The following is a 25,399-nucleotide window of genomic DNA, read 5'->3' on the forward strand; positions in this document are numbered from 1 at the left end:
GAACCCTTTTCACCTGAGCTGTGAAAAAAATAATTACTGAAGACTTTAACGAGAACTAGAATGAGGCGATCAATGGGGAAAGCTCTGTAGTTGTTTTGTTCTGTAGCAATCGAAGGGAAAGTTTCAGAGGTTCAGGTTCTGTCCATCTGTGCATCACTATCAAACTTTTCGCAAATCACAAGCAAGAATTTGTCTTTGGTACGTACGATTTGACGGCGATTTGCACTTGGGGTTTTGCAGCATAGCCATTGTGGAGCTAATCATTAGTGTTTGCCATGCATGAAAGTCATGTGGGACGTAACAAAATCGAGGAAACTTCTGGAATGTGGTTGTGGCGAGGCATTCGTGGCTATTTTCTCAAATACTACATCCGGTGCCTCTTCGACATGAGGAAATATTTGTTTATTTTCTCAAATACAGGGACGTGCCGGATGACAGTGTCTCTACTCTCTACTTTCATTTCTTAAAAATCCTTAGAGATGTGTTGCCTAGCTACCTTCTCTATTCTTGCTGTATAGTTTTGGAAGGGCTTCCAGAAGAAGAAAGTTTGTTGTAATTCAACGATGGTCGCGGGCAATCTAGCAACTAGAAGAAGAAAAACAAAAGTAACGAGCGATATAGGAATATCATAGCAAAGTTGATTTATTGAGATTTTTCTTTTTACCTTATGGCTAGATTAAGCCTACCCCACATGTCAATTGTGCGGTTTTCCGGAGGAGGATGGTTTCCATGCAATGATTGAGTGTCCTCATGCTCGCCCCTTGCGTGATGCAATGAAGAAACACTGACTGCTCCCGAAGGAAGAAGATTTCTGTTCTTGTGATCTTGAATGGTTATTGATGCTTCTCGACAAATATCCCAAGGATGTTCGTTCTAATATTTTCATGCTTTTCTCGAGAGCCTGGACTAGTGTGATGGCCGGAGAATCAATTTCCATTGATGGTCCGGTATTGTTTTTGACCAAATATATGGATGCACTGTGTACCATCTGACAAAACAAAAGACCAGGTGATCTAAAAGGTAAAGCTTAGTTACTGTTTACTGGTCATCGTCCAGTTCTTCCCTCGGCTAGCATCAGATATACGGATGTTCGTTGGGTACCCGCTCCAGTGGGGTCTTTGAAAAGTAATGTTGATTGTGCTTTCTTGCCGGCCATGGGTGAAGTGGGAATTGGTGTCCTTCTTCGTGACTCTGAAGGGCAACCCGACTTCTCTCTTGGTGTGTTCTATTCCATTGCAGAGACGCTGAAGAAGCTGAAGCCATTGCGTGGTAGCTAAGTTGCTTTCAAGAACCAATGATAGATGGGTGGTGGCTTCCATCATAGCTGAAGCTAAGCAGGAGAAGGTTAGTATGCCCCCGTTGGAGATCAAGAAAATATGATCTGACGATGCTTAACAAATAACCAGCCATCATACTTACATAATTAATAATACAGGGAAAAAACGGAGTTATGCTACACACTCTGAACTAGAAAGAAAGCTATTGAAGAGGAAGGTGCCGTCCATCAAAGAGAACTTTCTCTAATCCAACGCCGTATTCTCCGATTCGAATGATAAACAAAGAGGGATAGGGATCTATTCTTCGTTTTTGTTCCTGTCTGAAAAACTATAAGTAGCTTGAGCCTTTGAATGAACATTTAGATAGATGTCTCAAGCCTACAAATAGGGTGGGAAGGGGTTGGGGGAAACCCCTACAAATCATTTTTCCTAAATCTGATATATAGCAGTCAGACCAACTCAACTAGAAGAGTCAGTCTTTTACTTCCACACCTGTCCGCATCCCAAGCACTAAATGAGTGAAATCCAATCCCGGAAAAAGGCTCTCTTGCTTGTTTTGCCAGATGCAGGGGGTGTTTTCTGGCAAGAGTTTGCCTGCAACCTACCTAGCTAGACTGTAAAATTGTGAATGGCTTGTGACCTTCTGAAACTGCAAATGGTCCGTGATCTTGACAATTATCGGACCACATCCATTCTCCTACTCAAGGCTTGTTTGCATAAGGAGGATTGCTCTAAGAAATATTAAAATTTAGTTTAAATTTGAATTTGATCCCAATTCCCTCGATCAACGGACCCTCATGAGGACATACATCATACTAACTTAGACAAAGTGATCACTCGAATTATACTTTGGCTCTTGCAGGTTGCCACCTGACAGCGCTCACATTCTAAAACTACATCGGTTTGATCATAGAGTAGAGGCAAGTATTTCTTTCGTTCAGAAATAGTATGTATATTTTATTTTAAAAAACTCAAACTTCGTATACTTTAATTAACATTAAATCAAATTATAAGAATATATATATAAATTATATAACTAGGTTCACAATTCAAAACGATTTCACGCTATATATGTTTTACCGTTATAAATGATATATTTTATAAGAAACTCTTACTCAAAATACAACTTCAAACTAAAAAAATAGATCTACTGTTTCTGAACGGAGGAATAGTACGGGAGCATCAGGTGTGCTACACCATCCATTTGATTTGCAGTAAACTAAGAAGTACTGGTAGAACAAATCAGCATCAGCATCACCGTGACACTAATATATCCGTGATTCCCCCGTCTCGTCGCTTTGTAAAGGCCAGGCAACCAAGACCTGTCTGGCCCCTGAAAATAAAGTTCTAGATTTCCGGTATGATTAACAAAATCGCGCGCGCAGGGGCAGCGAAGCAGATACCGATGATAAAGCTGGAGCTGGCTGGGCGTAGGTGGTCAGGGATGACCGAGGCGCGCGGCAGGGATTGGCGGCATGCACTGGCTGGGGGCGGGCGCATAGAAAACCCAAGGAAAATGGCGGCTGAAGGCACGCACGACCAGGGGAGAGGAACCTCGGATCCCCTGGATCCCTTCGGAAAGCCCCGTCCCCCACCGCTCCTGTATAATATTCGCCCACCATCGCCACAACTTGCATGGGGGTCGATGACTAATTGCGTCAGATGCACTGCATCGGTGCATCCCCTTTCTCTCTCTCCTTCCCTCCCTCCCTCCCTCTTCTCATCTATCAGCACTCACAGGATCGGCCCTACAATCCTCATACCAAGCTAAGACTGGCATGGAAAGATGCTGCCGTCGATCTCATCAGGTAAGCTGTAGCTGTAGCTCTCGCACGAAACGATCGCAATCTGCGTTTGTTCGATGCAGGTGTTCGCGTGTGATCGTATGTGTTCACGCGTCGGCGTGCAATTAAGTATCTTTCTTGGATTGGAACTTGGAGAGCGCGCGCTTGCATGTATTCGTGCTTAACTAGGAGCTTATTTAGTTCGATATATGCTTTAGTTCCGCCATGATCGACCTAGCTAGTCGCTATCAATCGACCGTCCTCACGTCCTGTATGCTTAGTACTTCACTAGATCTAATTTTGTTGGATCGAGCACTATACTGCTCGATCTCTTTTTTACCTGCATATTCCTTCAGCTAACGGGTATGGTCTCTTTTTCAGAAAGAACATGGAATTGAACGTCTTTTGCCTCCTTTATGATGAATTTCTTTCCCTTTGTCTACGGCTTTACCAACTTTTCTTGATAATAAAATAGCACTCGCACGTATAGCTTACGCAAGGAACCGATCAGTTCGATCGCTTCTCGAGCTGATTGAATCTTTTTTTGGCAAAACCGCAGGCTAATAACTAGATCTGATCTGATTCAGCATGCTAGCAGTCAGAGTTACGAGAGCTTCAGCTCCCAAGACTCTAGCATAGTAGCATCACGCTGCATGTGTGCCTTCAACTTCAAGAAGACACACGCAAAGGCCAGGGGCATCAACTGATAGCAGCGCCTCATGTTCTTGAGCCCGAGAAATGAGCCCCAAGAGGACACCCAAGAACTGATCAACAGTACTGGTCCCAACTGCTGCCCATCATCTGCCGCACCCGGCGACATGGAGAGCGGCGGAAGAGCGGCTGCTCGCACTTCGACGTCTGACCAGCTGAGAGTCCACACGGAGGAGCCTAGCCGCGGCGGTAGCTTCTGGGCCAGGCACTTCTCGGTGTCGTTCCTGCTGCTCGTGGGCGTCACCGCGTCGCTGGTGATCCTCCCGCTAGTGCTGCCGCCGCTCCCGCCGCCGCCGTCGATACTGATGCTGGTGCCGGTGGCAATGCTGGTGGTGCTGGTGGTGCTGGCGTTCATGCCGACGTCGGTCAGTCGCAGCGGGACGGGCCCGGCATACTTGTAGATAGCCACGTAGTTTTCTTGTTCTTGTTCTTTTCCATTCGGAGGATTTTGTGATAAAGAGGTTTCGCATGAATCAATTTAAGATCCTCCTCTGGCCTGCTTATAAATCATATCACGGTCGTTTTTAGGTTATGTTAGTCTTTTAACAAATTCATTGTGCTTATTCATTTGCATCTTCTTAATGGCATGTTTACACTAAAGTTCAGATAGATAATGTTACTTCTTCCTCTTTTCATTAGTACTTCGTTTACATAATTACATTCCAATAGCTTTTGCTGGGTTTACATATCAAATGCAATAGGAATATAGGTAAAAGATCAATTTATCGTGAGAAAATGGTCACAAAACTCATCATGAAAAGCACTATCCTTAGTAAAAAAAAAAGTGGCACTTTAGAATGTATGCAGTTAAACTATTCAAACTTTGCCAACAAGTATTTTTTATATGAAGTTTGAAATATTTGAAAACAACATGAGTCAATTCTTCTAGAAGAGTAGTTCAAGTCTCCCTCTCGAAAATGTCATTGAGCCTCAACACGTTCCCTTAAATGCAATTGTGCCTATTAATTTTTGTGGTAGTATATTTATCAAACATAGCAAAATAACACTATTATGAATCTACTTTCAAGACAAATATACGACTCATATCATTTTTAATGTTCACAATACACAAAAAGTAATTTGTGAGGAATCAAAGTTTAGACTGCTTGACTACATGGAACCGAAAACGTCACTTATTTTTTACCAAGTGGAGTACTGTAATTTTGCATACGATAGTATCATTGATTATAAATTATATACAGAGAAATTAGTCTAGTCCCATTCTATTTTTGGAAATTTCATAATGCGTGCTTCCGCGCGTGCATGCATCCGCGTGTGCAACTTTCAGTGTATAGGATGATTGAGACGGACGTTTGGATGGGTGAATGACCAGAGCAGCCTTGCACGCACGGGTGCAGGCATACGGTCGGATGCTGCATCCGTGCGTGCGTTCGATTCGGCTGTAGCTGCTGTCCTGGCTTGCCAGATGCAGCTAGGTCCACTCGTCAGCGACAGCGAGCTCCTTCATGCAACTTCAGATTTAGCCTACCAAACACAAACTTAAATTTAACCTGCATCCGCTCATCCAACCAACTAAACACACTTCTTTTCCAAAATACGGATCCCCTCAGCCTGCTTCCTCTCATCAAAGATATACGATGTAGCTCTACAAAACCTCATACGAACAACTAAATACACCCTAAGTAGGAACTAGTGTGCTCCTCTAGAGCACAGCTATATCTACAAAGGCTTTTTGACAGAAAGACCTCACGATGGCCAGAGCATGCACTTTCCCACTCAAGAGGCACTCGTGAGGGAGGAACTAAAATTTAAGCCTAATAGATGCAAGAGTTTTTATGTACTTTGAATAGTAATAAATTTTAAAATATTAAGCATAGTAAAATAGAAATGATATCAGATTTACCATCGAAAGTAGTTTAAGAATATTGTGAATTTACAACTATTTGCATGTGTATTTGTTGAAAGTTAATGATCAAAACATTAACATCAAAGTTAAAAATGTCAATATATTATCTTAGTATAACGAAGTTAAAAAGAGGTACCTCATTCGCTTTCAAGGTTTAGAAATTACCAAGTTAATCGGTAGAAAAAGAGAAAGGTCTATACCATTGATTGTCGTATGCCAAAGTTATGACAGCCTAGATCTATTAATTAGTTAGGAAAAATATCAAATTGGAATTGGAATAACCCTATGAGATAGGACAACATTCACTACTAGAAACTATGATGCTCCCGGGGATTAAAATTAGGGAACAGTAAAAGAACGTAGGGAACATATTTCTTTAGAAATATTACTAGGGAAATTTTCATAGGGAATTTTTTTTTGAATTGTGTGCCCTAAGTTTTTTTATCTAGTTCCTAGGGAACATTCGTTTCCCTACAACTCTACACTGTAGGGAACTGTCGTCCATGTGGCTTTAGATCCTAGTGTAAAACGCTCCTTCCCCGACGATCTTGTAGTTCAAGGGAAATAAACGACATGCCCAGGTGGACAACACATCATCAGCAATCCTTTCCCTACAAATTCTTCATGAGCACTAAGGATCACTATCTAGCTTTTTTTATAAAAGGAAAAACACAGCATTTAAACACTACCCATTTCAATGCACATACATGCCAAATGCATCAACAAGAACAAGTCATAAAACACGAGCATATTAGAGGCAAGGGATCAGCAGAGGAGAACATGTGAGCTAGGCTAGGTTATTGTCATGTCTCAAAGCTATAATTATGTAATTAAGTATAATTGTGTTTTATAAATATTATATTTAATTTTAAGTAATTTTTTTTCGAAGCATTAGAGCACTTGGTTTTAAATCAATTGGATAAGAGAAAGAAATTTAGAATATAAATAAATAAATTCATAGTTGAAAACAGACTTCTTTCTCTAACATATGGGACCCACATGAGTGGCCAATCACCTCATCTACTCTTGGTGCAGCAGCCCCCACCAACTCCCTCTCTCCCTCACTCCCACCATGCTCTCTCTCACTCCCTCCCGTTTCCAATCGGCCAAGGTGAAGAGCTCCCCCTCCCTCTCAAGTCCTCTCTCTTTCTCCCTCAATTCCTCCCTCTAGAAGCCAAATTGAGGTACGCATGTGGTATTCACGTGATCACTAACTCCTAAGCTTCTCATCCATCTAATTCATTTTTCATTTTCCCGAAGGATTCGAGCTGTTCTTGATGTTTTTGGTGTTTTTACTTGAAGCACGAGGAACCGCGGTTGGACTCCTCTTTCTGGGCAATTTCTTCATTTTCTTCATCAACTGGTGGTCACCAACTTCCACAAGCATCGTGGGTAAGTCCCTTAGGCTTCCCTCGGCAACAATGCGTGAATTGGTGGCTCAATTTCGAGTTTAGAGCTAAGTTTGGGGAGTTCTTAAGCTTTGGAGCAAAAAGAGAGGATTCAGATGAGATTTGTGCTAGGAATCGTGTTGCTAGACTAGTGAATGAGTTTTAGACTCTATGAACTATCTCAAACATGTTTTCCTTTGGTTTGGAGAGGCTCTCAAATCAAATCGGCTAAGTTTTTTTCCATCAAAGCAACCTCTCTGGACAACCCAAATAGTCTGGGTAGCCCAGTGAAAACCCTAATAATTTTTGCTAAAAAATCGTTAGGGTTTAAGGTGCAAGTTGAGTCTAGAACCCTTTGTATAGTGTATATGTATATTTATGTAGGATAGATTTACCATGCGAGTCGAATCGACCGAGGAAGATCATCAAGAAGTGCAAGTTTGCCTAACTCGGATAGTCCGGGTTAAGCCGGGAGGGTCCGGGTAATTCATAGTACTTTAAACCGAGCACCCTCGCTCGGAGTCTCACCCAAATAGTTCGGGTTAAACCCGGAGGGTCTAGGTTAATTCGATTTAGATTTATCAGAGAACTCTCACTCGGAGTCTCGCCCGGAGGTTTTGAACTCAGCCCGTACCTTCTGAGTCAATTCAAAAATGACTAACTGAGAAACCCCATCTGGAGTACAACCCGGAGGTTTCGAGTTTGACCCAGAGTCTTTGACCCCCTGTTAGCTTTCCGAAGTCGTTTAGATCACAAAGTTTGCTATTATTTTTGCATGTCTTTGCGCTTTTAGCTTGTTCTTATGCATTTTGTAGCATACATTGTTGCACTTCATTCATACTCCTCATTCCCCGGTTGCACTTCATTCATACTCCTCATTCCCCGCGTTCTTCTTTAGTGAACGAGGATCCGGAGCGTGACGCAGGTATGGTTAAAGGTGACATTGAGCCACACAGGTTCTGTGAATTCTATGTGGGTAGCATCAGACAGCCGCCTGAGCAGCAAGACAAGCATCTAAGCTTGTTTCTCCTATTAATTTGGATCATATATGTCTAATGTAATAAAATATACTCTATGCACGTTATGTATGTTGTTGAGTCGATATCAGGTCTTGTATGGGTAAAACCTATGTTGATGCATTACACCCCCACTACTAGAGAAATGATGTGTACAGATGGTTCGAAAATCCCGTGCGGGACACTTTTTCGAACCGTTTGTCAAAAAGAGTCTGTATAAATCAGATTTGTATAGATGATTCAAAAATAGTATGTATAAATAATTAGTATAGACGGTTCTAAACTGGAACTATTTGTACTAATAATTTGTATAGACTGTTCTAATATTTTAGAATCATCTGTATAAATTATTAGTACAGACGGTTCTAATTTAGAACTGTATGTACTAATAAAAATAGAAAAAAAATTACATTGATCTGCTCTCTGTCAGTTGAGGTCATCACATGCAAAAGAACTTGAACGGATTTGGTTTATAATACTATAATAGCAAGATCTACAATTTTCATCTGCATGTTTTTGCTTCAAGAAAGTGGAAAGCAGCCAACAGAATTTGCATATTGTCTTCTCAACCTTTTCCTGAACACAATAGCATGCTGAAATCAAAAACGAAAGTAGAAGTCGATGGCTGTACACATTTTTCTCACACATAAGAAGAACCTCAGCAAGCAAAGATGTCTTTTCCTTTGAAGCAGTATGTAGAAAAGTGGAGTGTGGATATGCCTCATTCAGCAGCTCTTGGCGCTGCAAGGAATAGGGAAAATTAGACTCATATCTAACAAACAAACCAAGAGATAGCTTGTAATCTTGTAACAATAGAAAACAATGAGCTATATCATGATTCCACTACCCAGTGAAGGAAAACTTTGCCCACAAACAATCACAATATCCAATTGAGGGGATTAATTCCTATTTCCCATAGTTGTATGCTATGCTGCCCCGAAATGATGTTACAACCAACCAATACTCAACAACAGTGCAAGGCATGCACGAGCGGCATACTTAAATGCACCCATGGACGGTGAAGTGGGAGGTGAACTTGTCCTGGAGCATGGCAAGCAGCTGCTCATAACCCGCGTATGCCTCGAGGTCCACCTTGCGCCGGTACGACATGCCAGCCACGACCACCTTGATGGACTTGCCCCTGGGGAGCACGTTCCTCTGGTTCCTACTCATCGGCGGCCATCCCACCACCCGTGCCCTGCACCAACACAAACCAATCAATCAGACCCAAATCAACCCCAAATGAACCCTCCTCATGAGTCCCTCGCATGTAAGCAAAGGATTGATTTACCTTGTGCGAAATCCTTGGATCTTCGTTGAGAGTCGATGCAGAGATGGCTTGTTCGTGATGATGCTTCTCTGCTTCTTCATGCTACTTCTTCTCTGTTCTTGGAGCACTCGAAGAAGTTGTTCACTTCTCCACGTCAGCTAATCGGAGTAGGAGACGGCGGCGCTAAGTGGAAAACGCCTAGATCCAAGGCGAGATCGGATAGATCCAGGCGGGTGGAGGGGAGGGAATTTATTTTATTCCTTACCTCCCCACCGTCGGGGTTGAAGACAGCGAATCCGGTGACGGACACGGTGTGCTTGATGGGAATTGGGGTTAGAGAAGGTTCTGGGGACGTAAATGAATGCGTGGGACGCTCGCTCCAATTGAGACCCATCTATAAAGTGAACATGTGGGACGTGGGACACTCTGGTTGAGACCCATCTGAACTATATGATTTGTACAGACGGTTCTCATTTAAGAACCGTATGTACTACTAGTATAGATAGTTCTTAAATAAGAATTGTCTGTACTAAAGCGTCTCACTTCGTGGAAACTGCTCCTCGTTATTTTTTCTAGACGTTTCTAGTTTGGATCTCTGTTATCCTTTGCACAGATGGCTCCAAATAGGTGTCTGTACAGGGACGTCCCACTAAATTATTTCTATAGTAGTGCCCGTCTTAATTTATTAGTGATACATCTCCTTGTAACAGGGGTATAACTTGATGATAGTCTCATTTGGAAGTTAATCGAAATGCTTAGTCATGCATAGATTCTTCGGTAGAAGTCGAGCGGTAGTTCAACCTCATTCGCAAGCTATAGGCTTTAATTACTGTCCCATTGATAACAATGTTGGGTTGATGGTGTTGGTTGATTGAGTAGTGAGGATGATGCGAGATATAGGTGGTGTTAGGGGTATTTCTCTTGCCCCGATATAGAGTTTTCCGGGGTAGGTCGGGAGAGGAACCCGAACACCGTAGACTGCTTGTGTCACTTAAGCATCGATCGTTGTTGCAGTTGGCTCTAGCACCTACCGTACTTACCACATATTGATCTAATGGTAAGATAAGTCGAATACCTTTGTAGCTGTAATTATTTGAGCTTTCACATTGACGGTGTGAGTAGACAAGCTTGTAAGAGATATTTGAGGTTGCTCCGGGAGTTCACCTAAGTGGGTTCCGCACCGAGTGATGTCTGATTCAAATTGTTGGGGTTTAGTATGAAAGGTTGACATGAGTACCCATTGGGTGGACATATATGGTCACTTAAGCCGTATGGTCCTAGAGTTTTGTGGGTAAAGTTGTACCCTCTACAGGATGTAAAAGCATTTCGAAATGTCACGCTCTCGATCATGAGCATGCTTTTGTCAATTTGTAGCGGTTGAAGAGTTTCGAGTTTGGTTTAAGGTGGTTGATGGGTTGAGATGGTTCTTTACAAATATTATTGCTATGGTTTCTTTTACATATATGTTTAGTTGATGGTTATAGGTTAGATAATTGTGTTGGTTAAGTCTAGATGCTCACATATATTTTTGTCAAATTTTGCTTTCGCATATAAATTTACTTAACCATGTGCCGTATTCTTGCTAACATTCCAATTCATAATCCTTTGAGTCGGGTTATTTATAAATGCCCAATATGGATTAAGTCTTGCGAATACCTTTGTCGGTGATATGGGAACCGGGGGTTCCCGAGTCCCGAGGCCAGGACAACGTAGTGCCACATGGTGCCAATCCTCGGGGACCATCTTCCCAAGGGCCCGAGGAAAGCCAGACCCGGGAGGGGTGCTCGGAGCTAAGAATAGTTGGTCCCTAAGTACCCAGAGTTCCCCGAGGACCCGAGAAGAGCCAAGTCCGGGAGGGGGTGCTCAGGGCCAAGAATAGTTGGTCCCCGAGTAACCAGAGTTCCCCGAGGACCCAAGAAGAACCAGGCCCGGGAGGGGGTGCTCGGGGCCAAGAACAGTTGGTCCCCGAGTACCCAGAGTTCCTCGAGGACCTGAGAAGCCCCTTACCGGTGGACCCCGCAAGGGCTCCACGATGAGGTGTAAATCGGTGGGAAGCCCGATGCTGCATTTAAAAGGGAGCGTGGCCGATCACATCCAACCACTCTCCCCCACGCCTATCGTACTGAATCTGTCAGTCCGTGCCACCGCCTGACAAGAAGGCGTGGGGACAATTAATGCGACGGGTCCCATCGCATGTCCCTCCGCGGGGCCCTAAAGGAAGACGGTTTGAAGATATCATCTATGGGCTCGAGGCGTATCACCTGTCACCCCGCCGCGTCAGACCGTATCAGACCCACTCTGATCGAACGGGCATGCGGGGATATTCAGTGGCTGGCCGGTGGGCCCCCCTGCACCTGCTAAAGTTGGGGCGTAAAGACCGACGAGACCGACCGAAGGGCGCATTTTCAACCCCTGTAACATCAAACTTTAGACCCATAATGGTTGTTTTACATTTATGGTTTACGGGAACTTATGCCCCCGTTCTGGGCACGCTGAGCCTCCCCCTGGTAGGATAAAAGGGGAGAGCACTTCGTAGAAGGGCAGGTTGAACAAGTTAGAAGTTCAGGCCAAGTTCAGGAAGTTCAAACGGACTGAACTTGAAGAAGGAAGCTCAAGACTTAGAATAGCAGCAGCTTGTAACACAGAGATCCAGAGAAAGGCATTCCAAGAGCATTAATAACACACCAGACACACAGGAGTAGGGTATTACACTCCGTGCAGCCCGAACCTGTCTAAATCCCTTATGCATTTACTCCTACTAGTCGATGATCATTCGTCCCGCCTAAGTCCCATACATTCGCATTAACCCCATGTACGAGGTAGATCCAGAATCAGCCCCCGGCCGAATCTCAAAGGGGGTCCCTCAGTATCCCCGCTTGCGATGTTCATCCACTGACAACCTTCGTACTCATGCTGCTCTTTCAGGTGCTACTGGCCATAAGGAGCTGGTCTTGGACACAAAACACATGCCGGGACTATCGGAGCGGTATTCTGATTAATCATTAAAGTTATAATTAAAAAACGATCGATTTAATGATTAATTAGAATATTATTTGTGTCGGTGATCTGGGAACCACAGCACAATGCCACATGACGCCATCCCTCGGGGACCATCTCCCTGAGGGCCGAGAAAAGCCAGTTTCGGGAGGGGTGCTTGGGGTCATGAACAGTGGCCCCCGAGTACCCGGAGTTCCCCGAGGACCCGAGAAGAGCCAGTTCCGAGAGGGGTGCTCGGGGCCATGAACAGTTGGCCCCGAGTACCCGGAGTTCCCGGAGGACCCGAGAAGAGATGAATCCAGGAGAAGGTACTCGAGGCCAAGAACAGTTGGTCCCCGAGTACCCAGAGTTCCCCGAGGACCTGAGAAGCCCCTTGCCGGTGGACCCTACAAGGGCTCCACGGTGAGGTGTCAATCGGTGGGAGGCCCGATGCTGCATTTAAGAGGGAGCATGACCTGTCACTTTCAACCACTCCCCCCCCCACGCCAGTCGTACTGAATACGTCAGTCCTTGCCACGGCCTGGCAGGAAGGCGTGGGGACAATTTAATGTGATGGGTCCCATCGTGTGTCACCCTGCGGGGCCCATGAAGGAAATGACTTGAAGATATCGTCGCTGGGCTCCAGGCGTATCGCCTGCCACCCTGCCATGTCAGATCTGCTCTAACCGAACAGGCATGCGGGGATGTTCGGTGGCTGCCCGGTGGGCCCTCCTGCACCTGCTAAAGTTGGGCGAAATGGGCGACGGGATCGGCCGAAGGGCGCATTTTCAACCCCTGTAACATCAAAATGTAGACCCATAATAGTTGCTTTCCATTTATAGCTTACGGGGACTTGTGCCCCCGTTCTGAACACGCCGAGCCTCCCCCGGTAGGATAAAAGGGGGGAGCACTTCGTAGAAGAACAACCGAACTTGGACTGATCGGAGCTCAAGACTTGGTAGATAGAGCAAGAAACCTTGTAACACGGAGATCCAAAGAAAGATATTTCAAGAGCATTAATAGCATATCATACACACTGGAGTAGGGTATTACGCTCCGTGCGGTCCGAACCTGTCTAAAATCCCTTGTGCATTTACTCCTACTAGCCGACGATCATCCGTTCTACCTAGATCTCATACATTCGCCATTAAATCTACGTACGAGGTAGATCCAGAATCAGCCCCCCGGCCGAATCTCAAAGGGGGTCCCTTAGGATCCCCGCTTGCGGTATTATCCACCGACAATTTGGATGGTTCCTTACAACCACACAGCTTGCAATCGCAGTGGTCGACGTGCGAGAGCAATGTTTGAGTCTTTATATGACCAACAGAACAAGCCTATGTGATTATGTTTGATTAAATTTGTTAGGGAAACAGTGACTTACGATAGTGACAAGCGATACCGATAAAACCATTTATCAACAGGGTAGGACGTGGATGCCAGCTTAGACTGTACAGCTTGTGGTCATGGGATATGTAGCCATAAGCAAGGTTTCCATATATTTGAAATCTTTGGGTATATCCGAAAGAAACAGAAATTAAGTTAGATTATATTTTTTCTTATTTTATACTTAAAATATTATGATTTATTTGATGTGCTACACGCTATTTGAACTTACTTCAAAATAAAAGTTATTGTGATGTAAAAAATAATATAACGAATCTACACAACTATTTTCACAAGTCACCTTATTACTCCCTCTTTCTAAATAATGGACCACTTTGACCAATACACACTTACTAAGGTGTTTCACTTTTCAATATAAAATGACCAAATGCCCTCATGAGGTTATCCAAATATTTATATAGAACAGTAAAAGGTGGAGGAATGAATATTTTATAAGGGCAAAATAAAAAACTAAGTCTTGGAAATCGTAAAGTGTCAAGGATTTAAAAACAAATAAAATAGTTAAAAGTAATAATTATTTTATACCTCAAAGGTACAAAAATATCCTGTGTTTGTGGGCAATAAGCATGGCACATTGGTTTCTTCGTACTACGGGAGAAAGGTTGTCGGTCGCCCCAGATATGCCGCAGATATATCCTGTGGTTCTGTCAAAAGTATATGAGCCCACGACAAAAGGCACCCGAATCGAAATTATAAAATAAAAATTACCAGCGGTGGTACAATTATTAAATAGTTTAATTCCCTGTAACGATGAACACAGTTGTGCCGGCTTTTCCATCGTGCAGGGTCCCTCCGTCGAATACTTGAGAATCATGCGGTCACTCGTCACCAAGTTACACCTGCCTACGAAGACGATCACACGACACGGTGTGGTCGACGCGGAATTTTCCTGCCAGTACGTTGCGTGCCCCCGGACAGCCGCCGGATTCGTAACGATACCTGCCACGACCGGCCTCCGTTCCGGCGCGAAGGAGACGTGCGTCAGCAGCGGCAAACGGCGTAGATGCGTGCGTGCGTGCGTGCGCGAGCGAGGCGCGGCGGCGGTGCGGCTGCCGGGAAAGGCCCAGCCAGCCGCCAACAGCAACTACGGCAGCCGCCGCAGTCCGAGCGGGGAGTCCCGCCTCCCTCTCCCTGGTCCCGCGCCGCACGGCTCAGACAACGCAACCGAGTGTCCCGGCCCCTTCACCTCACCTGCGCGTGCCCGGCCGGCTCCTGTGCCCATCAGCCCAACGCGCCGCCGCCGCCGCATGATCCGTCACGCACCAAGCCCACTTCCATACCACGGCCGCGCAAGTGACCCACGCCCGTTCCGCTTTCGCCCCCGCGCAGCACGCCGCACCTGACCCCCGCTGCCCCGTCAAATCGCCCCCGCGGCTTCGCCTCGCCCGATCTCCCGCGCTCACGGCGTCCGGGTCGCACAAACTCGCAGTGCCGTGCTTTCCCTCCGGTCGGCGTGCACTGCACGGTGAGGAGATTTGAATGCGGTGGATAATCTCTGCGTAAAAAGCGCGGCTGCGGCGTCGAAGTGGGCCGGCCCATCTGGTGTGGCTGGGACTTCGGCCACTAGTTCGGGCTCAAGTCGATGAGGGGGAGCAGGTGAGCAGCTGGGATAGGCGTCGGCGTAATGTGCGCTTGGGTGGATCTGGTTGGGGGCTCGAGTGGTTTGGCTAGCGGCGGAGGAGTTTGGGCGGCGTGGCATGGATGACGAAGTCACCACGGACGGAGGCGGCAGGGCTAGGTGGGGAGCCATCGACAACGCACGCTACTAGACATGGCGAGCGACGGCGGTATGGATTGACCCGGAAGCGGCGATGGAGCTGGTTCGGAAAGGCACCACCCTCCTCCTCCTGGACGTCCCCCAGCTCACCCTCTTCGGAATCGACACCTAGGTCGGTTTGATTCGCCCCCTACAATCTCATCTCGTATCCACTGTGTGGTTATTTGTATGATGTCATTTTATTTACCTAAGTTTTAGCATTGTCCAGGTTCGGTGTTGCTGAAGTTTTCTTTTGGTGAGCTATCGTAGTCGTGGTGAGTGAGGCGTCGTGGACTTGTGATGCATGCAGGGAGTTCGATCCATGGGGTGCCTCGGTGAAGCTTGGGCAGATTTTCAGAAATGTTATATACCGCTTGTGCGGTTTTTTTACACATAGCATCTGAACAAGTCTTCTAACATCTTGTTCATCTTCCTGCTGTGATGCCACACTGGCCTCCTTCCTCCATGTCTTTCTCTCATACACCTCCTTCTTGCGTGTGCCTATGGCACAACCTTCCATTCACGCCACCAGATGCGCCCCCTCCTCTCATATCGACGCCCACCGCCATCCTCCCTTCGCACCAGCATGTCGCCCACCATCATCCTCCCAATGTACCAGCATGCTGCTTGTCGTCATCTTCACTCGTTCCCATTTGCTCCCTTTTCCACTTTTGATTGGAACTTTTTCCCTCTTGATTGGAATCTTTTTTTTTTGTCTTTGATTAGAACTTCCCACTCCACAATTAGAACTTCTGTTCGATCCGGCTGGAACTTCTTATCGATGAGGTTTCAGACTCGACGAAGAGGCTCGCTTGTGCCAGTGAGGAGGATCGACATGGCGGCGGTAGTGCAAACACAGGGTTGGCGAAGTGGTGCGTACTGGGAGAAGGAGAGGCGTGTGGCATTTAACAGATGCTGATTTACTCCCTAGATTTTGCGAAAAAAAAACTATGTATCGCATATGCGGTATCCCTCAACTACTGTGCACCCCTATAGTCATCCTCCTCCTTATGACACCTCCCGTCGTCCTCCTCTCGCCCCCTCGCCATCGTTCCTCCGCCCTTCCTGCTACGTAAACCAACCCCCTTATATGTCGCTGTCACGACACCGCTGCTAGGTGGTTTAAGGTTCGGAATTAGGGTTGAGTTAGGGTTTGAGGTGAAGACTCTCGAATCTTAAAGGGAAGGCTTAGGCTAATAATGAGACTGATGGTGGACGACAACTCAGCGGGACGACGAGGCGGTAGTGGTAGCACGCGATAGGTGGGGCTGACAACGAGGGCGTCAAATGAGCCTCCTGGCAATATCGGGTTAATGTGGCGGCGACCAGCGACAGAAGCTATCAGAGGCGAAGGAGGAGAGCGAGCGGGGTAAAGATGATGTTCGTAGAACTAGAAACGAGCGGAGTGGAGAGGTCGCGTGTGATTGGAAGGAAGACCGAGGCACACTTAAAAGTACCACGCGATACATTCCAGTACCGTGCGAGCGGTATCATTTCCTCCCAGATTTTGGGATGTGCCGGGTGTCGAGCCGGCCGGGCAACCCAAGTAATGCAATTCGGGATCTATTTGGGCCTAAAACGAAATACAATGGGATTAGGGATCTATTTGGGCCGAAGCTTAGAACCTCCTTAATGTACGCACGCCTTACCAATCCAGCTCGAAGCCCAGCCCACAACCTCTTGTTGTAGCCCACAATCAGCCCACTAAAAAAGAAGCCCTTTCAATTCGGTCACCCTGAGCTCGTCCTCTTCCTTTCCTTTCGATCTTTCCCCTTGCGGTGGCTGCGGTGAGCGAGGCTACACGACAATCCATCGACGCCGGCCCCTTCCTGCCTTCTCTCGTAGTCCGACGCCATCGTCGAAGCCTCTCCGCCGGCCACGCCTCCGTAGATCCAGCCGTCCTCCCCTTCCGCCGAAGCACGGGGCTCGGCGCCACCTCTCCTCCTCTCGTTGGTGAGTAAGTCAACCCTAGGTTGCCTAGATGGGTCGCTCGTCTAGTTATGCTGGATCGTTCCTTTGTCGCGAGCGATGAAATCCGAAATTGTCTTTCTGGGACGGGTGCTCCGTACTACAATCCATCTATTTTGTGGCCGATTTGTTTGATGCGTGACGGAGTGGTCGATTGGATCTTGCTGGTAGTAGACTTCACAATTCACATCTTCCCCATGGTTGTCTGCTACTAGATTGGGTTAGGGTGTTTGATTATGGCTATTAGGTTTAGGGTTTTGTGTGGAAAACCAGCCTGATTAAGAGTTAGTTCATGTATGTACTGGTTGGTTAGGGGTTAATCATCCCCTATACTGCTTAAGGGTTTGTTGTCTCCTACGCTGTTTCATAAAATGTGCTAGTAGCATGGAACTTTACCACAAGGGTTTGTTTTTGTTTCGAACAATACCGTAAGGGTTTGCTATCTTCTGTAGTCTGTACTTGTTAGGGGTTAATAATCTCTTATACTTATTAAGGGTTAGTTATCCTCTGTGTTGATTCATAAAACGTGCGAGTATCATGGAACTTTTACCGATTTGGTCTTAGATAAAACGGCGTCTGTTTTGCATATAGCTGAATTAAAGGCTGTGGCTGTTTCTTTTTATCCACCTAAATGTATGTAAGTTCCCTTGGCACTGTTGAAGCATGGTTATTTTGCGCGATGTTGTTTTCTGGGTATTGCCTTTTAAGTATAATGAATATGGTTGTCAGCCAAGGTGGCAGTGAAGTTTTTCACAACTTGAACTATTATGTGATATTCGTAGATCTAGTGATCTCTTTGTACTCAATGGTATATTCAACCTACAGTAACTGATAGTTGTTCCCTGCTGTATTGATATTTTCTTTCACACACAATTTAGCACCTGGTTACGCTCTTCTCCTTTCGAATGTGTAACTTTTGTGCTGCCAGTTATAGTATGGAAGTACTTGGTGTTTCTTCTTTTTTTGGTGGTATGTGTGGATTCATCATGCATTTAGCTATTCCTGAATATATCTAGTCTGACTTTGCTAATAGAACAAAAATAGATTTTTTTTTTTTGTGCTGCCAGAAGCCATGTGTAGTTGTGGTGGCTGGATCATAAGTCTCATGCATGTATCTCTACTCTGACGTGTTAATTTGAGGCTGTAAAGGAAATTTATGCTTGCTTTTTCCAGATGTTGCATTATTTTGTACGGCGTGTAATTTAATGTTTTTCCCGTTGTTCTGGCCGATTCTTAGTTCATTTTCTAACAGCTGGCACCTTATCCTTGTTATGTTGTGTAGGGAGTAACCATGTCTTCAATGGAATCGTCATACCTTCCTGCTACAACTGAGTCGTTAGCAAAGGCTCAGGAGGCTAAGGATGCTTCAGAGTCCATTTCAATCCTTTACCGTGTCCTTCAGGACCCATCTTCTTCTGCTGATGCACTGAGAACAAAAGAAGTTGCAATTACAAATCTTACGAACTACCTCACTAAAGAGAACCGAGCTGAGGAGCTGCGGAATCTTTTGACCCAGCTCAGGCCATTTTTTGCTCTGATTCCCAAGGCAAAGACTGCAAAAATTGTCCGTGGAATAATTGATGCTGTCACCAAGATACCTGGATCATCTGATCTTCAGATTTCACTCTGCAAGGAGATGGTGGAGTGGACCCGTGCAGAGAAGCGTACTTTCCTCCGGCAGCGTGTGGAGGCGAAGTTGGCGGCCCTCCTGTTAGAGAATCAGGAGTACACTGAAGCCCTTACCCTCCTTACTAGTCTTATCAAGGAAGTGAGGAGGCTTGATGACAAGTTACTTCTTGTGGACATTGACCTTCTGGAAAGCAAACTTCACTTCTCCCTGAGAAATCTGCCAAAGGCCAAAGCCTCATTAACTGCTGCTAGAACGGCAGCAAATGCCATTTATGTTCCTCCAGCTCAGCAAGGCACTATTGATCTCCAGAGTGGAATCCTTCATGCTGAAGAAAAGGATTACAAGACTGCTTACAGCTACTTCTTTGAGGCATTTGAAGCTTTCAATGCACTGGAAGATCCAAAGGCCATCTTCAGCTTGAAATACATGCTCCTGTGCAAGATAATGGTTAACCAAGCTGATGATGTTGCAGGAATAATCTCATCTAAGGCTGGCCTAAAGTATCTGGGTCCTGATGTTGATGCTATGAAAGCTGTAGCTGATGCTTACTCTAAAAGATCTCTAAAGTACTTTGAAACTGCCCTTCGTGATTACAAGTCCCAGCTGGAGGAGGACCCTATTGTCCACAGGCATCTTTCATCTTTGTATGATACGCTCCTGGAGCAGAATCTCTGCAGGTTGATTGAGCCCTACTCAAGGGTGGAGATTGTGCATATAGCAGAGATGATTGAATTGCCAGTTGATCATGTTGAAAAGAAGTTGTCGCAGATGATCCTCGACAAGAAATTTGCTGGGACTCTGGATCAAGGCGCTGGCTGCCTCATTATCTTTGAGGATCCCAAAACCGAGGAAATCTTCCCTGCGACACTCGAAACCATTTCGAACGTTGGGAAGGTTGTGGACAGCCTTTACTTGAGGTCAGCCAAGATAATGGTTTGAAAGCAGCACGTGCTACCTTACTTGCCAGCTCTGATTTCATCATGTTTCATTTCTGTTGTTGTCCTCAGACATTTATGCTTCCATTGACATTTTATTCCTCAGTTTGATCACTTGTTTAGTTAAACAAACATACCATCTTTTTTTTTTTTTGGCAAAACAAACAGGCATACCATCCTGCTCACGAACAAGACAATTTGCCGTTTCTGTTGGGGGGGGGGGGGGGGTCGGAATACTGTGAACACTAGCTGGTCACTAGCGTAAACCATTTTGTGATACTGCAGTACCTTTGTTATGATTATCCTACTGTATTCCGTCTTTGTGACAACGGCAGATGCATGTTGGAGAATGGCTGGCTACCGTTGTACTTTGAACAGCGGTTAATGTTTTCACCTCGTGCCTGACGTGTGTCGATCTTTTCATGCCTGTGTGCATGTCGGTTGATTCTGCTATGCTGTTGAAATATATATGCCTGCTGCTACCGCACTATGCATTCTGCACATCATGTGAGCTCGTGCTGCTTAAGCAGCAGGCCTTGTGATATCTGAATCGAGCTAAGGATTAGTCGGTCACAAGGTTTTGCTAAAGGTGTGCTTAGTGTTGTTGCTCATGCGGTCCACTACTGGGTTACTGAGGTATTAGTGGAATTCTCATACCAAAAATAGAAATTTATTACCAAGAATTATTGGGCTAACAGTGGTTAAGGTGTCATGTAAACTGGACTGCTGAGATACACGATGAAAACAATGCAGGGGAATGTCAGACCAATAACTCTTCCTCAAGTGGAGTACTTATAAGTTCAAAAAAGGAAAGAAAGAAAAAGGAAAACAATTAGCTTGTGCTGCTCTGAGTGATAACACCTTCTGAACTACACCCAACATGCGCCACAACTGACTAGCAATAGGCAGTGTTCTGTAACAATTAAACTGAATTATTTCTTGAAAAATATTTCAGAATCCGTCTAAATCTTGGCACAATCTCGTCATCTTCTCTTCTCTACAATGCTAATCCTTTTTCTGGACCCTGTTTCCTGACAATCACAATCACCCAAAGCACAAAGAAGAAATCAATGGAAGAAACAACAAGCACATTACCAACCGGCGCTGTGATACTGTCAAGTCATGGGCTTCTCGAGCAACGCCGAGAGGTACCACTCGTTTCTTTCGGCGCCGAGGTCGAGCTTCCGGCCAGCCTTCCACCGGAGCCGGCGGAAGCCGACACGATCGACCATCGGCACGTAGGTGCCGTTGAGCTGCGGGCCGAGGCAGAAGAAGTGGTCGAGCCAGAAGACGCCGCCGGGCCTGAGCACCCGGTAGATGTCGAAGAGCGCGGACTCGAGCACGGCGTTGGGCACCCAGTTGCTGAGCGCGTTCATGGTGTGCACGATGTCCAGCACGCCGTCGGCAAAGGGCAGCCGCTGCATGAGGCTGAGCTGCAGCGGCACGAGCCCGCGGGAGGCCACGAACCGGTTGAAGGGCGCGTCCAGGTCCAGCGTTGTGGTCACCACGGTCACGTCGCGCTCCCGCATGCGCGCCGCGAACGTGCCCGTGCCGCCGCCGATGTCGAGCCCGATCCGCACCGTGCCCGGCGGCCGGGACCGCAGCACGCTGTCGATGCTGAACCCCGGACCACCGTTGTCGATGAGCCACCGCCGCCGCTCCTTGCCCTCCAGGTCGAAGCAGTCCTTGCAGAAGTAGGACCCGCCCCTGGTGCGCGCGCGTTCCACGAGGCAAGTGTAGTTCTTGCACGTGTACGGCGCCCAGCGGACGGTGGTGTCCGGCGGGATGGACCACAGGCTCCGCGGGAGCGGGGCTGGCTCGGCGTACCGCGCCGGCGACCTCGGCCTGCAGCGGCGGCGGGGCAGCGGCTCGCACCCCTTGAGCATCAGCTGCAGCGCGAAGGCGTCGTCGTCGGGGCACTGGGCGCTGACGTTGTACGTCATGTACTGCGCGAGCTCATCCTGGAAGTTGCGGCAGGCGAAGCCGAGCCCCGGGAAGAGTTCGTCGGTGCCGAAGTTGGCGTGGAAGCCGAGTGGGAGCCTGTGGGGCTCGATGGCGAGCTTCAGCTCCCCCTTTGGCTCCTCGGGCCAGCCGCCAAAGTCCTGGGCCGGCGGCGTGTCGCCGTGCACGTCGCCGAGCCCGGCGAGCACGGACTCGAGGAGCAGCGACGACGTGTTGCACTGCGCCCGCAGCGCCGCGAGCTCCGCGCGCGCCCCGGCGAGCGCGGCGCGGGTGCCGTTGAGGTCCCGCAGCAGTGCGGCCGAGTCCCACAGGTGGATGCGCGGCGCGGACGCCGGCAGGTGCACGGACAGCGACGCGCCGGAGAAGAGGTAGACGGATACGATGTTGGTGGCGATGACGAGTAGGAGGATCTTGAGCTTGGCGCGCCGAGGCGCCGGCCGCGCCGTTGGCCGGTGCCCGTGGCCGTCCGCGGCGCCACCCATCGCCGCCGCGTCGACGCGCTGCTGCTGCGATGAATGGCCCCGGTGCTTGGGCGCGTACATGACCACCACCCGGTGCAGCCCGCGGCGACCGGCGACAACTGGTAAGCGTCGATCGATCAGCTCACTATTTGCCGATCATTTCGACATGTCAAATGGTGTTTCTTGATGCGCCTGCAAAATTCGCGAGTGCAATGTATCGGTCGATCAAGCTGGGAGAGTTTCTAGATTAAACTTAAAAGGTCCTGTTGACATAGTTGAAACTTACTATTTTTTTAAAAAAGCTGTTTAGGGTTTTGAGAAAAACTATTATCTTATAAGCTTAACTTTTAGACTCTCGTTACACAATTTTTTAGAAAAGTCATCATGAGTCAGATTACTAACTTTTTGGTTTATTTCACCAAAAATCAATCATAAGACCAATCTATTTAGCACAGTTTATTGCTTCTAAGATGAAAAACTACTCTAAACTATACAAATAAAACCTAAAGCGTAGAGTTGCTGCGCGTTTGACTTTGGATGCGTCTGCATGTGTGCGTGGATTGCAGATTACACATCGACGCTCCCCTCACCGTGTGCGATTGCTTTGAGATGGGGAAAAGGAGGCAGTTTTGCTTCGCAAGCCAAGTGCTCGTTCTTGTACATGTACCGTGCACAGCTATCCATCGGGGAGCGAGCAGTGTGACCGACTTGTGGGCCCACTTCAGCGGATGGTTTTAAGTCCTCGGGCATTGGTCTGCGGCCTAAAATGGGGATTCTACCATTGTTGGGGGTAAAGACACGGAAAGTAGGAAAGGATGGAGATGACTCTCATCTTGAAGAAGCAATTTGAGCGAGTAATAAATCATTTTCCCGTATTTGCAGTAACTTCTCTTTTAATGAAGAAAGTATAACTTTTATCTCTGTACTCAGGGCATCAAGAATATATAAAACAATTTTATAAATATGAGCAGCCATACAACCTAGGTACGCATGTTCTACCACAAGACCCTAATCAACGGGGCTTACTCAATAATTTGAAGAAGTGAGTAATAAATTTTTTGAGCGAGAAATAAATAATTTTTTCCTGTATTTTCAGTAACTTTTTTAGATAAAAAATACAACTTTCTATCTCTGTACCATCAGAACGTCAAGGATATATATATATATATATATATATATATATATATATATATATTATAAATGTGAGCACTCATACAACCTTTTTTTGTGAATTAAGAGAATTTTATTAAATATTAAATAAAGTCATTACAAGCCAGAACACTAATACTCTCGGGAAAGCTAGAAAAGAAAACCCGACTACACCTCGATCCCATAGCTATTTATGCGAGTTCGTGCGCAACCTTATTCTGCTTTCTACCTACCTTAACAAAATCAACACCGTTCATCTGCTGAGCTTCATATCTAGCATCATGGATGAAAGGCGCCACCATCGAGGAGTCGGGAAGACTTGCTTGGAGTTTCTGCACCACCGATGAGCAATCAGACTCAAGAGTCATCGCTTGAGCCGACCATCTAGCCACCAGGCGAATTCCTTCTAAGCACGAAGCTGCTTCCGCCTCCTTCGCATCTCTACAATGGAAGAGAACCCTCCCTGCCGCAAGCCTTATTTGGCCCCAATAGTCGCGAATGACCACCCCAACAGCTGCTTCACCCGTTTGGGCTAAGAACGCCCCATCAACGTTGATCTTTAGACAACCCTCGCTCGGTGGAGACCATTTCTTGTTCTGTTGTGGCTTGCCTGCCCCGGTAGACCTTCTGCTCCCAACCAGACATGCACCCTTTTGTTTAGGATTGGACCTCTATCCCTGCTGCCGGATTTGGAGCAGGGAATCCATGTAGCTCTTTAGAAAAGTCGTTGAGCCCTCAATCAAAATTCTCCCGCCTGCTTGTAGAACTTCATTACGCGCAGTCCAGGCCCTCCAAATGAGCATGAGAAAATTGACCAATATTTCAGTAGGATATTTATCAATTCAGAAGCCAATTCGGCCCAATCATAGTGATATCACACTCCGCTGGCAAGCACCAATAAGATTTCATCAATTGTCTTAAAGCCAAAGCATGTGGACAATTGATTACAGCATGTCGGTGATCTAGGAACCAGGGATTCCCGAGTCCCGAGGCCAGGACAGCACAATACCACGTGGTGCCATCCCTCTAGGACCATCCCCCCGAGGGCCGAGAAGAGCCAGTTCTGGGAGGGTTGCTCGGGGTCATGAATAGTTGGCCCCCGAGTACCCGGAGTTCTCTGAGGACCCGAGAAGAGCCAAGTCCGGGAGGGGGTGCTCGGGGCCATGAACGGTTGGTCCCCGAGCGCCCAGAGTTTCCGGAGGACCCGAGAAGAACCAGGCCCGAGAGGGGGTGCTCGGGGCTAAGAACAATTGGTCCCCGAATACCCCGAGGACCTAAGAAGCCCCTTGCCAGGGGACCCCACAAGGGCTCAACGGTGAGGTGTCAATTGGTGGGAAGCTCGATGCTGCATTTAAGAGGGAGCATGGCCGGTCGCATCCAACCACTCCCCCCACCCACGCCTATCGTACAGAGTACGTTAGTCCCTACCACTACCTGGTAGGAAGGCGTGGGGACATTTAATGCGACGGGTCTCATCGCACGTCACCCTGTGGGGCCCATAAAGGAAACGGCTTGGAGATATCGTCGCTGGGCTCGAAGCGTATCGCCTGCCACCCTGCCGTGTCAGACCATGTCAGGTCTGCTCTGACCGGACGGGCATACGGGGATATTCAGCGGCTGGCCGATGGACCCCCCTGCACCTGCTAAAGTTGGGGTGTAATGAGCGACGGGACCGATCGAAGGGCGCATTTTCAACCCTGTAACATCAAACTGTAGACCCATAATGGTTGATTTCCATTTATGGCTTACGAAAACTTGTGCCCCCGATCTGGGCAAGCCAAGCCTCCCCCCGGTAGGATAAAAGGGGGGGGGGCACTTTGGAGGAGCTAGGTCGAAGTCAAG

General features: G+C 47.0%; 3 protein-coding genes across 4 annotated transcripts; 2 read left to right on the forward strand and 1 right to left on the reverse strand.

Annotated features, from left to right (window-relative positions):
* The first annotated feature begins 2,808 nt into the window (after window positions 1–2,808).
* Window positions 2,809–4,282, forward strand: LOC133887802 (protein AUXIN-REGULATED GENE INVOLVED IN ORGAN SIZE-like). The gene has a single exon (XM_062327783.1). The coding sequence runs from the start codon at window positions 3,781–3,783 to the stop codon at window positions 4,171–4,173; it is 393 nt and encodes a 130-aa protein (XP_062183767.1). The 5' UTR covers window positions 2,809–3,780; the 3' UTR covers window positions 4,174–4,282.
* A 12,900-nt stretch (window positions 4,283–17,182) lies between these two features.
* LOC133888400 (26S proteasome non-ATPase regulatory subunit 11 homolog) lies at window positions 17,183–20,182 on the forward strand. 2 transcript variants are annotated; one of them, XM_062328622.1, is made up of 2 exons: window positions 17,183–17,409; window positions 18,703–20,182. In XM_062328622.1, exon 2 carries the CDS (start codon window positions 18,712–18,714, stop codon window positions 19,987–19,989), a length of 1,278 nt encoding a protein of 425 aa, XP_062184606.1. In that variant the 5' UTR covers window positions 17,183–17,409; window positions 18,703–18,711; the 3' UTR covers window positions 19,990–20,182. The 2 variants fall into 2 exon arrangements, with proteins under 2 accessions (XP_062184606.1, XP_062184605.1); XM_062328621.1 differs by having other exon boundaries at window positions 17,183–17,405.
* Window positions 20,183–20,829: 647 nt separating this feature from the next.
* Window positions 20,830–22,645, reverse strand: LOC133888399 (probable methyltransferase At1g29790). The gene has a single exon (XM_062328620.1). It carries the CDS (start codon window positions 22,487–22,489, stop codon window positions 21,101–21,103), a length of 1,389 nt encoding a protein of 462 aa, XP_062184604.1. The 5' UTR covers window positions 22,490–22,645; the 3' UTR covers window positions 20,830–21,100.
* Between the last annotated feature and the right edge of the window lie 2,754 nt (window positions 22,646–25,399).

The sequence above is a fragment of the Phragmites australis genome, chromosome 13 (genome assembly GCF_958298935.1).
Source record: "Phragmites australis chromosome 13, lpPhrAust1.1, whole genome shotgun sequence".
Lineage (NCBI taxonomy): Eukaryota > Viridiplantae > Streptophyta > Magnoliopsida > Poales > Poaceae > Phragmites > Phragmites australis.

Excerpts from the sequence above, each read along its gene's own strand:
- LOC133887802 (XM_062327783.1), top strand. The coding sequence starts at position 3,781 with ATGTTCTTGAGCCCGAGAAATGAGCCCCAAGAGGACACCCAAGAACTG.
- LOC133888400 (XM_062328622.1), top strand. The coding sequence starts at position 18,712 with ATGTCTTCAATGGAATCGTCATACCTTCCTGCTACAACTGAGTCGTTA.
- LOC133888399 (XM_062328620.1), bottom strand. The coding sequence starts at position 22,489 with ATGTACGCGCCCAAGCACCGGGGCCATTCATCGCAGCAGCAGCGCGTC.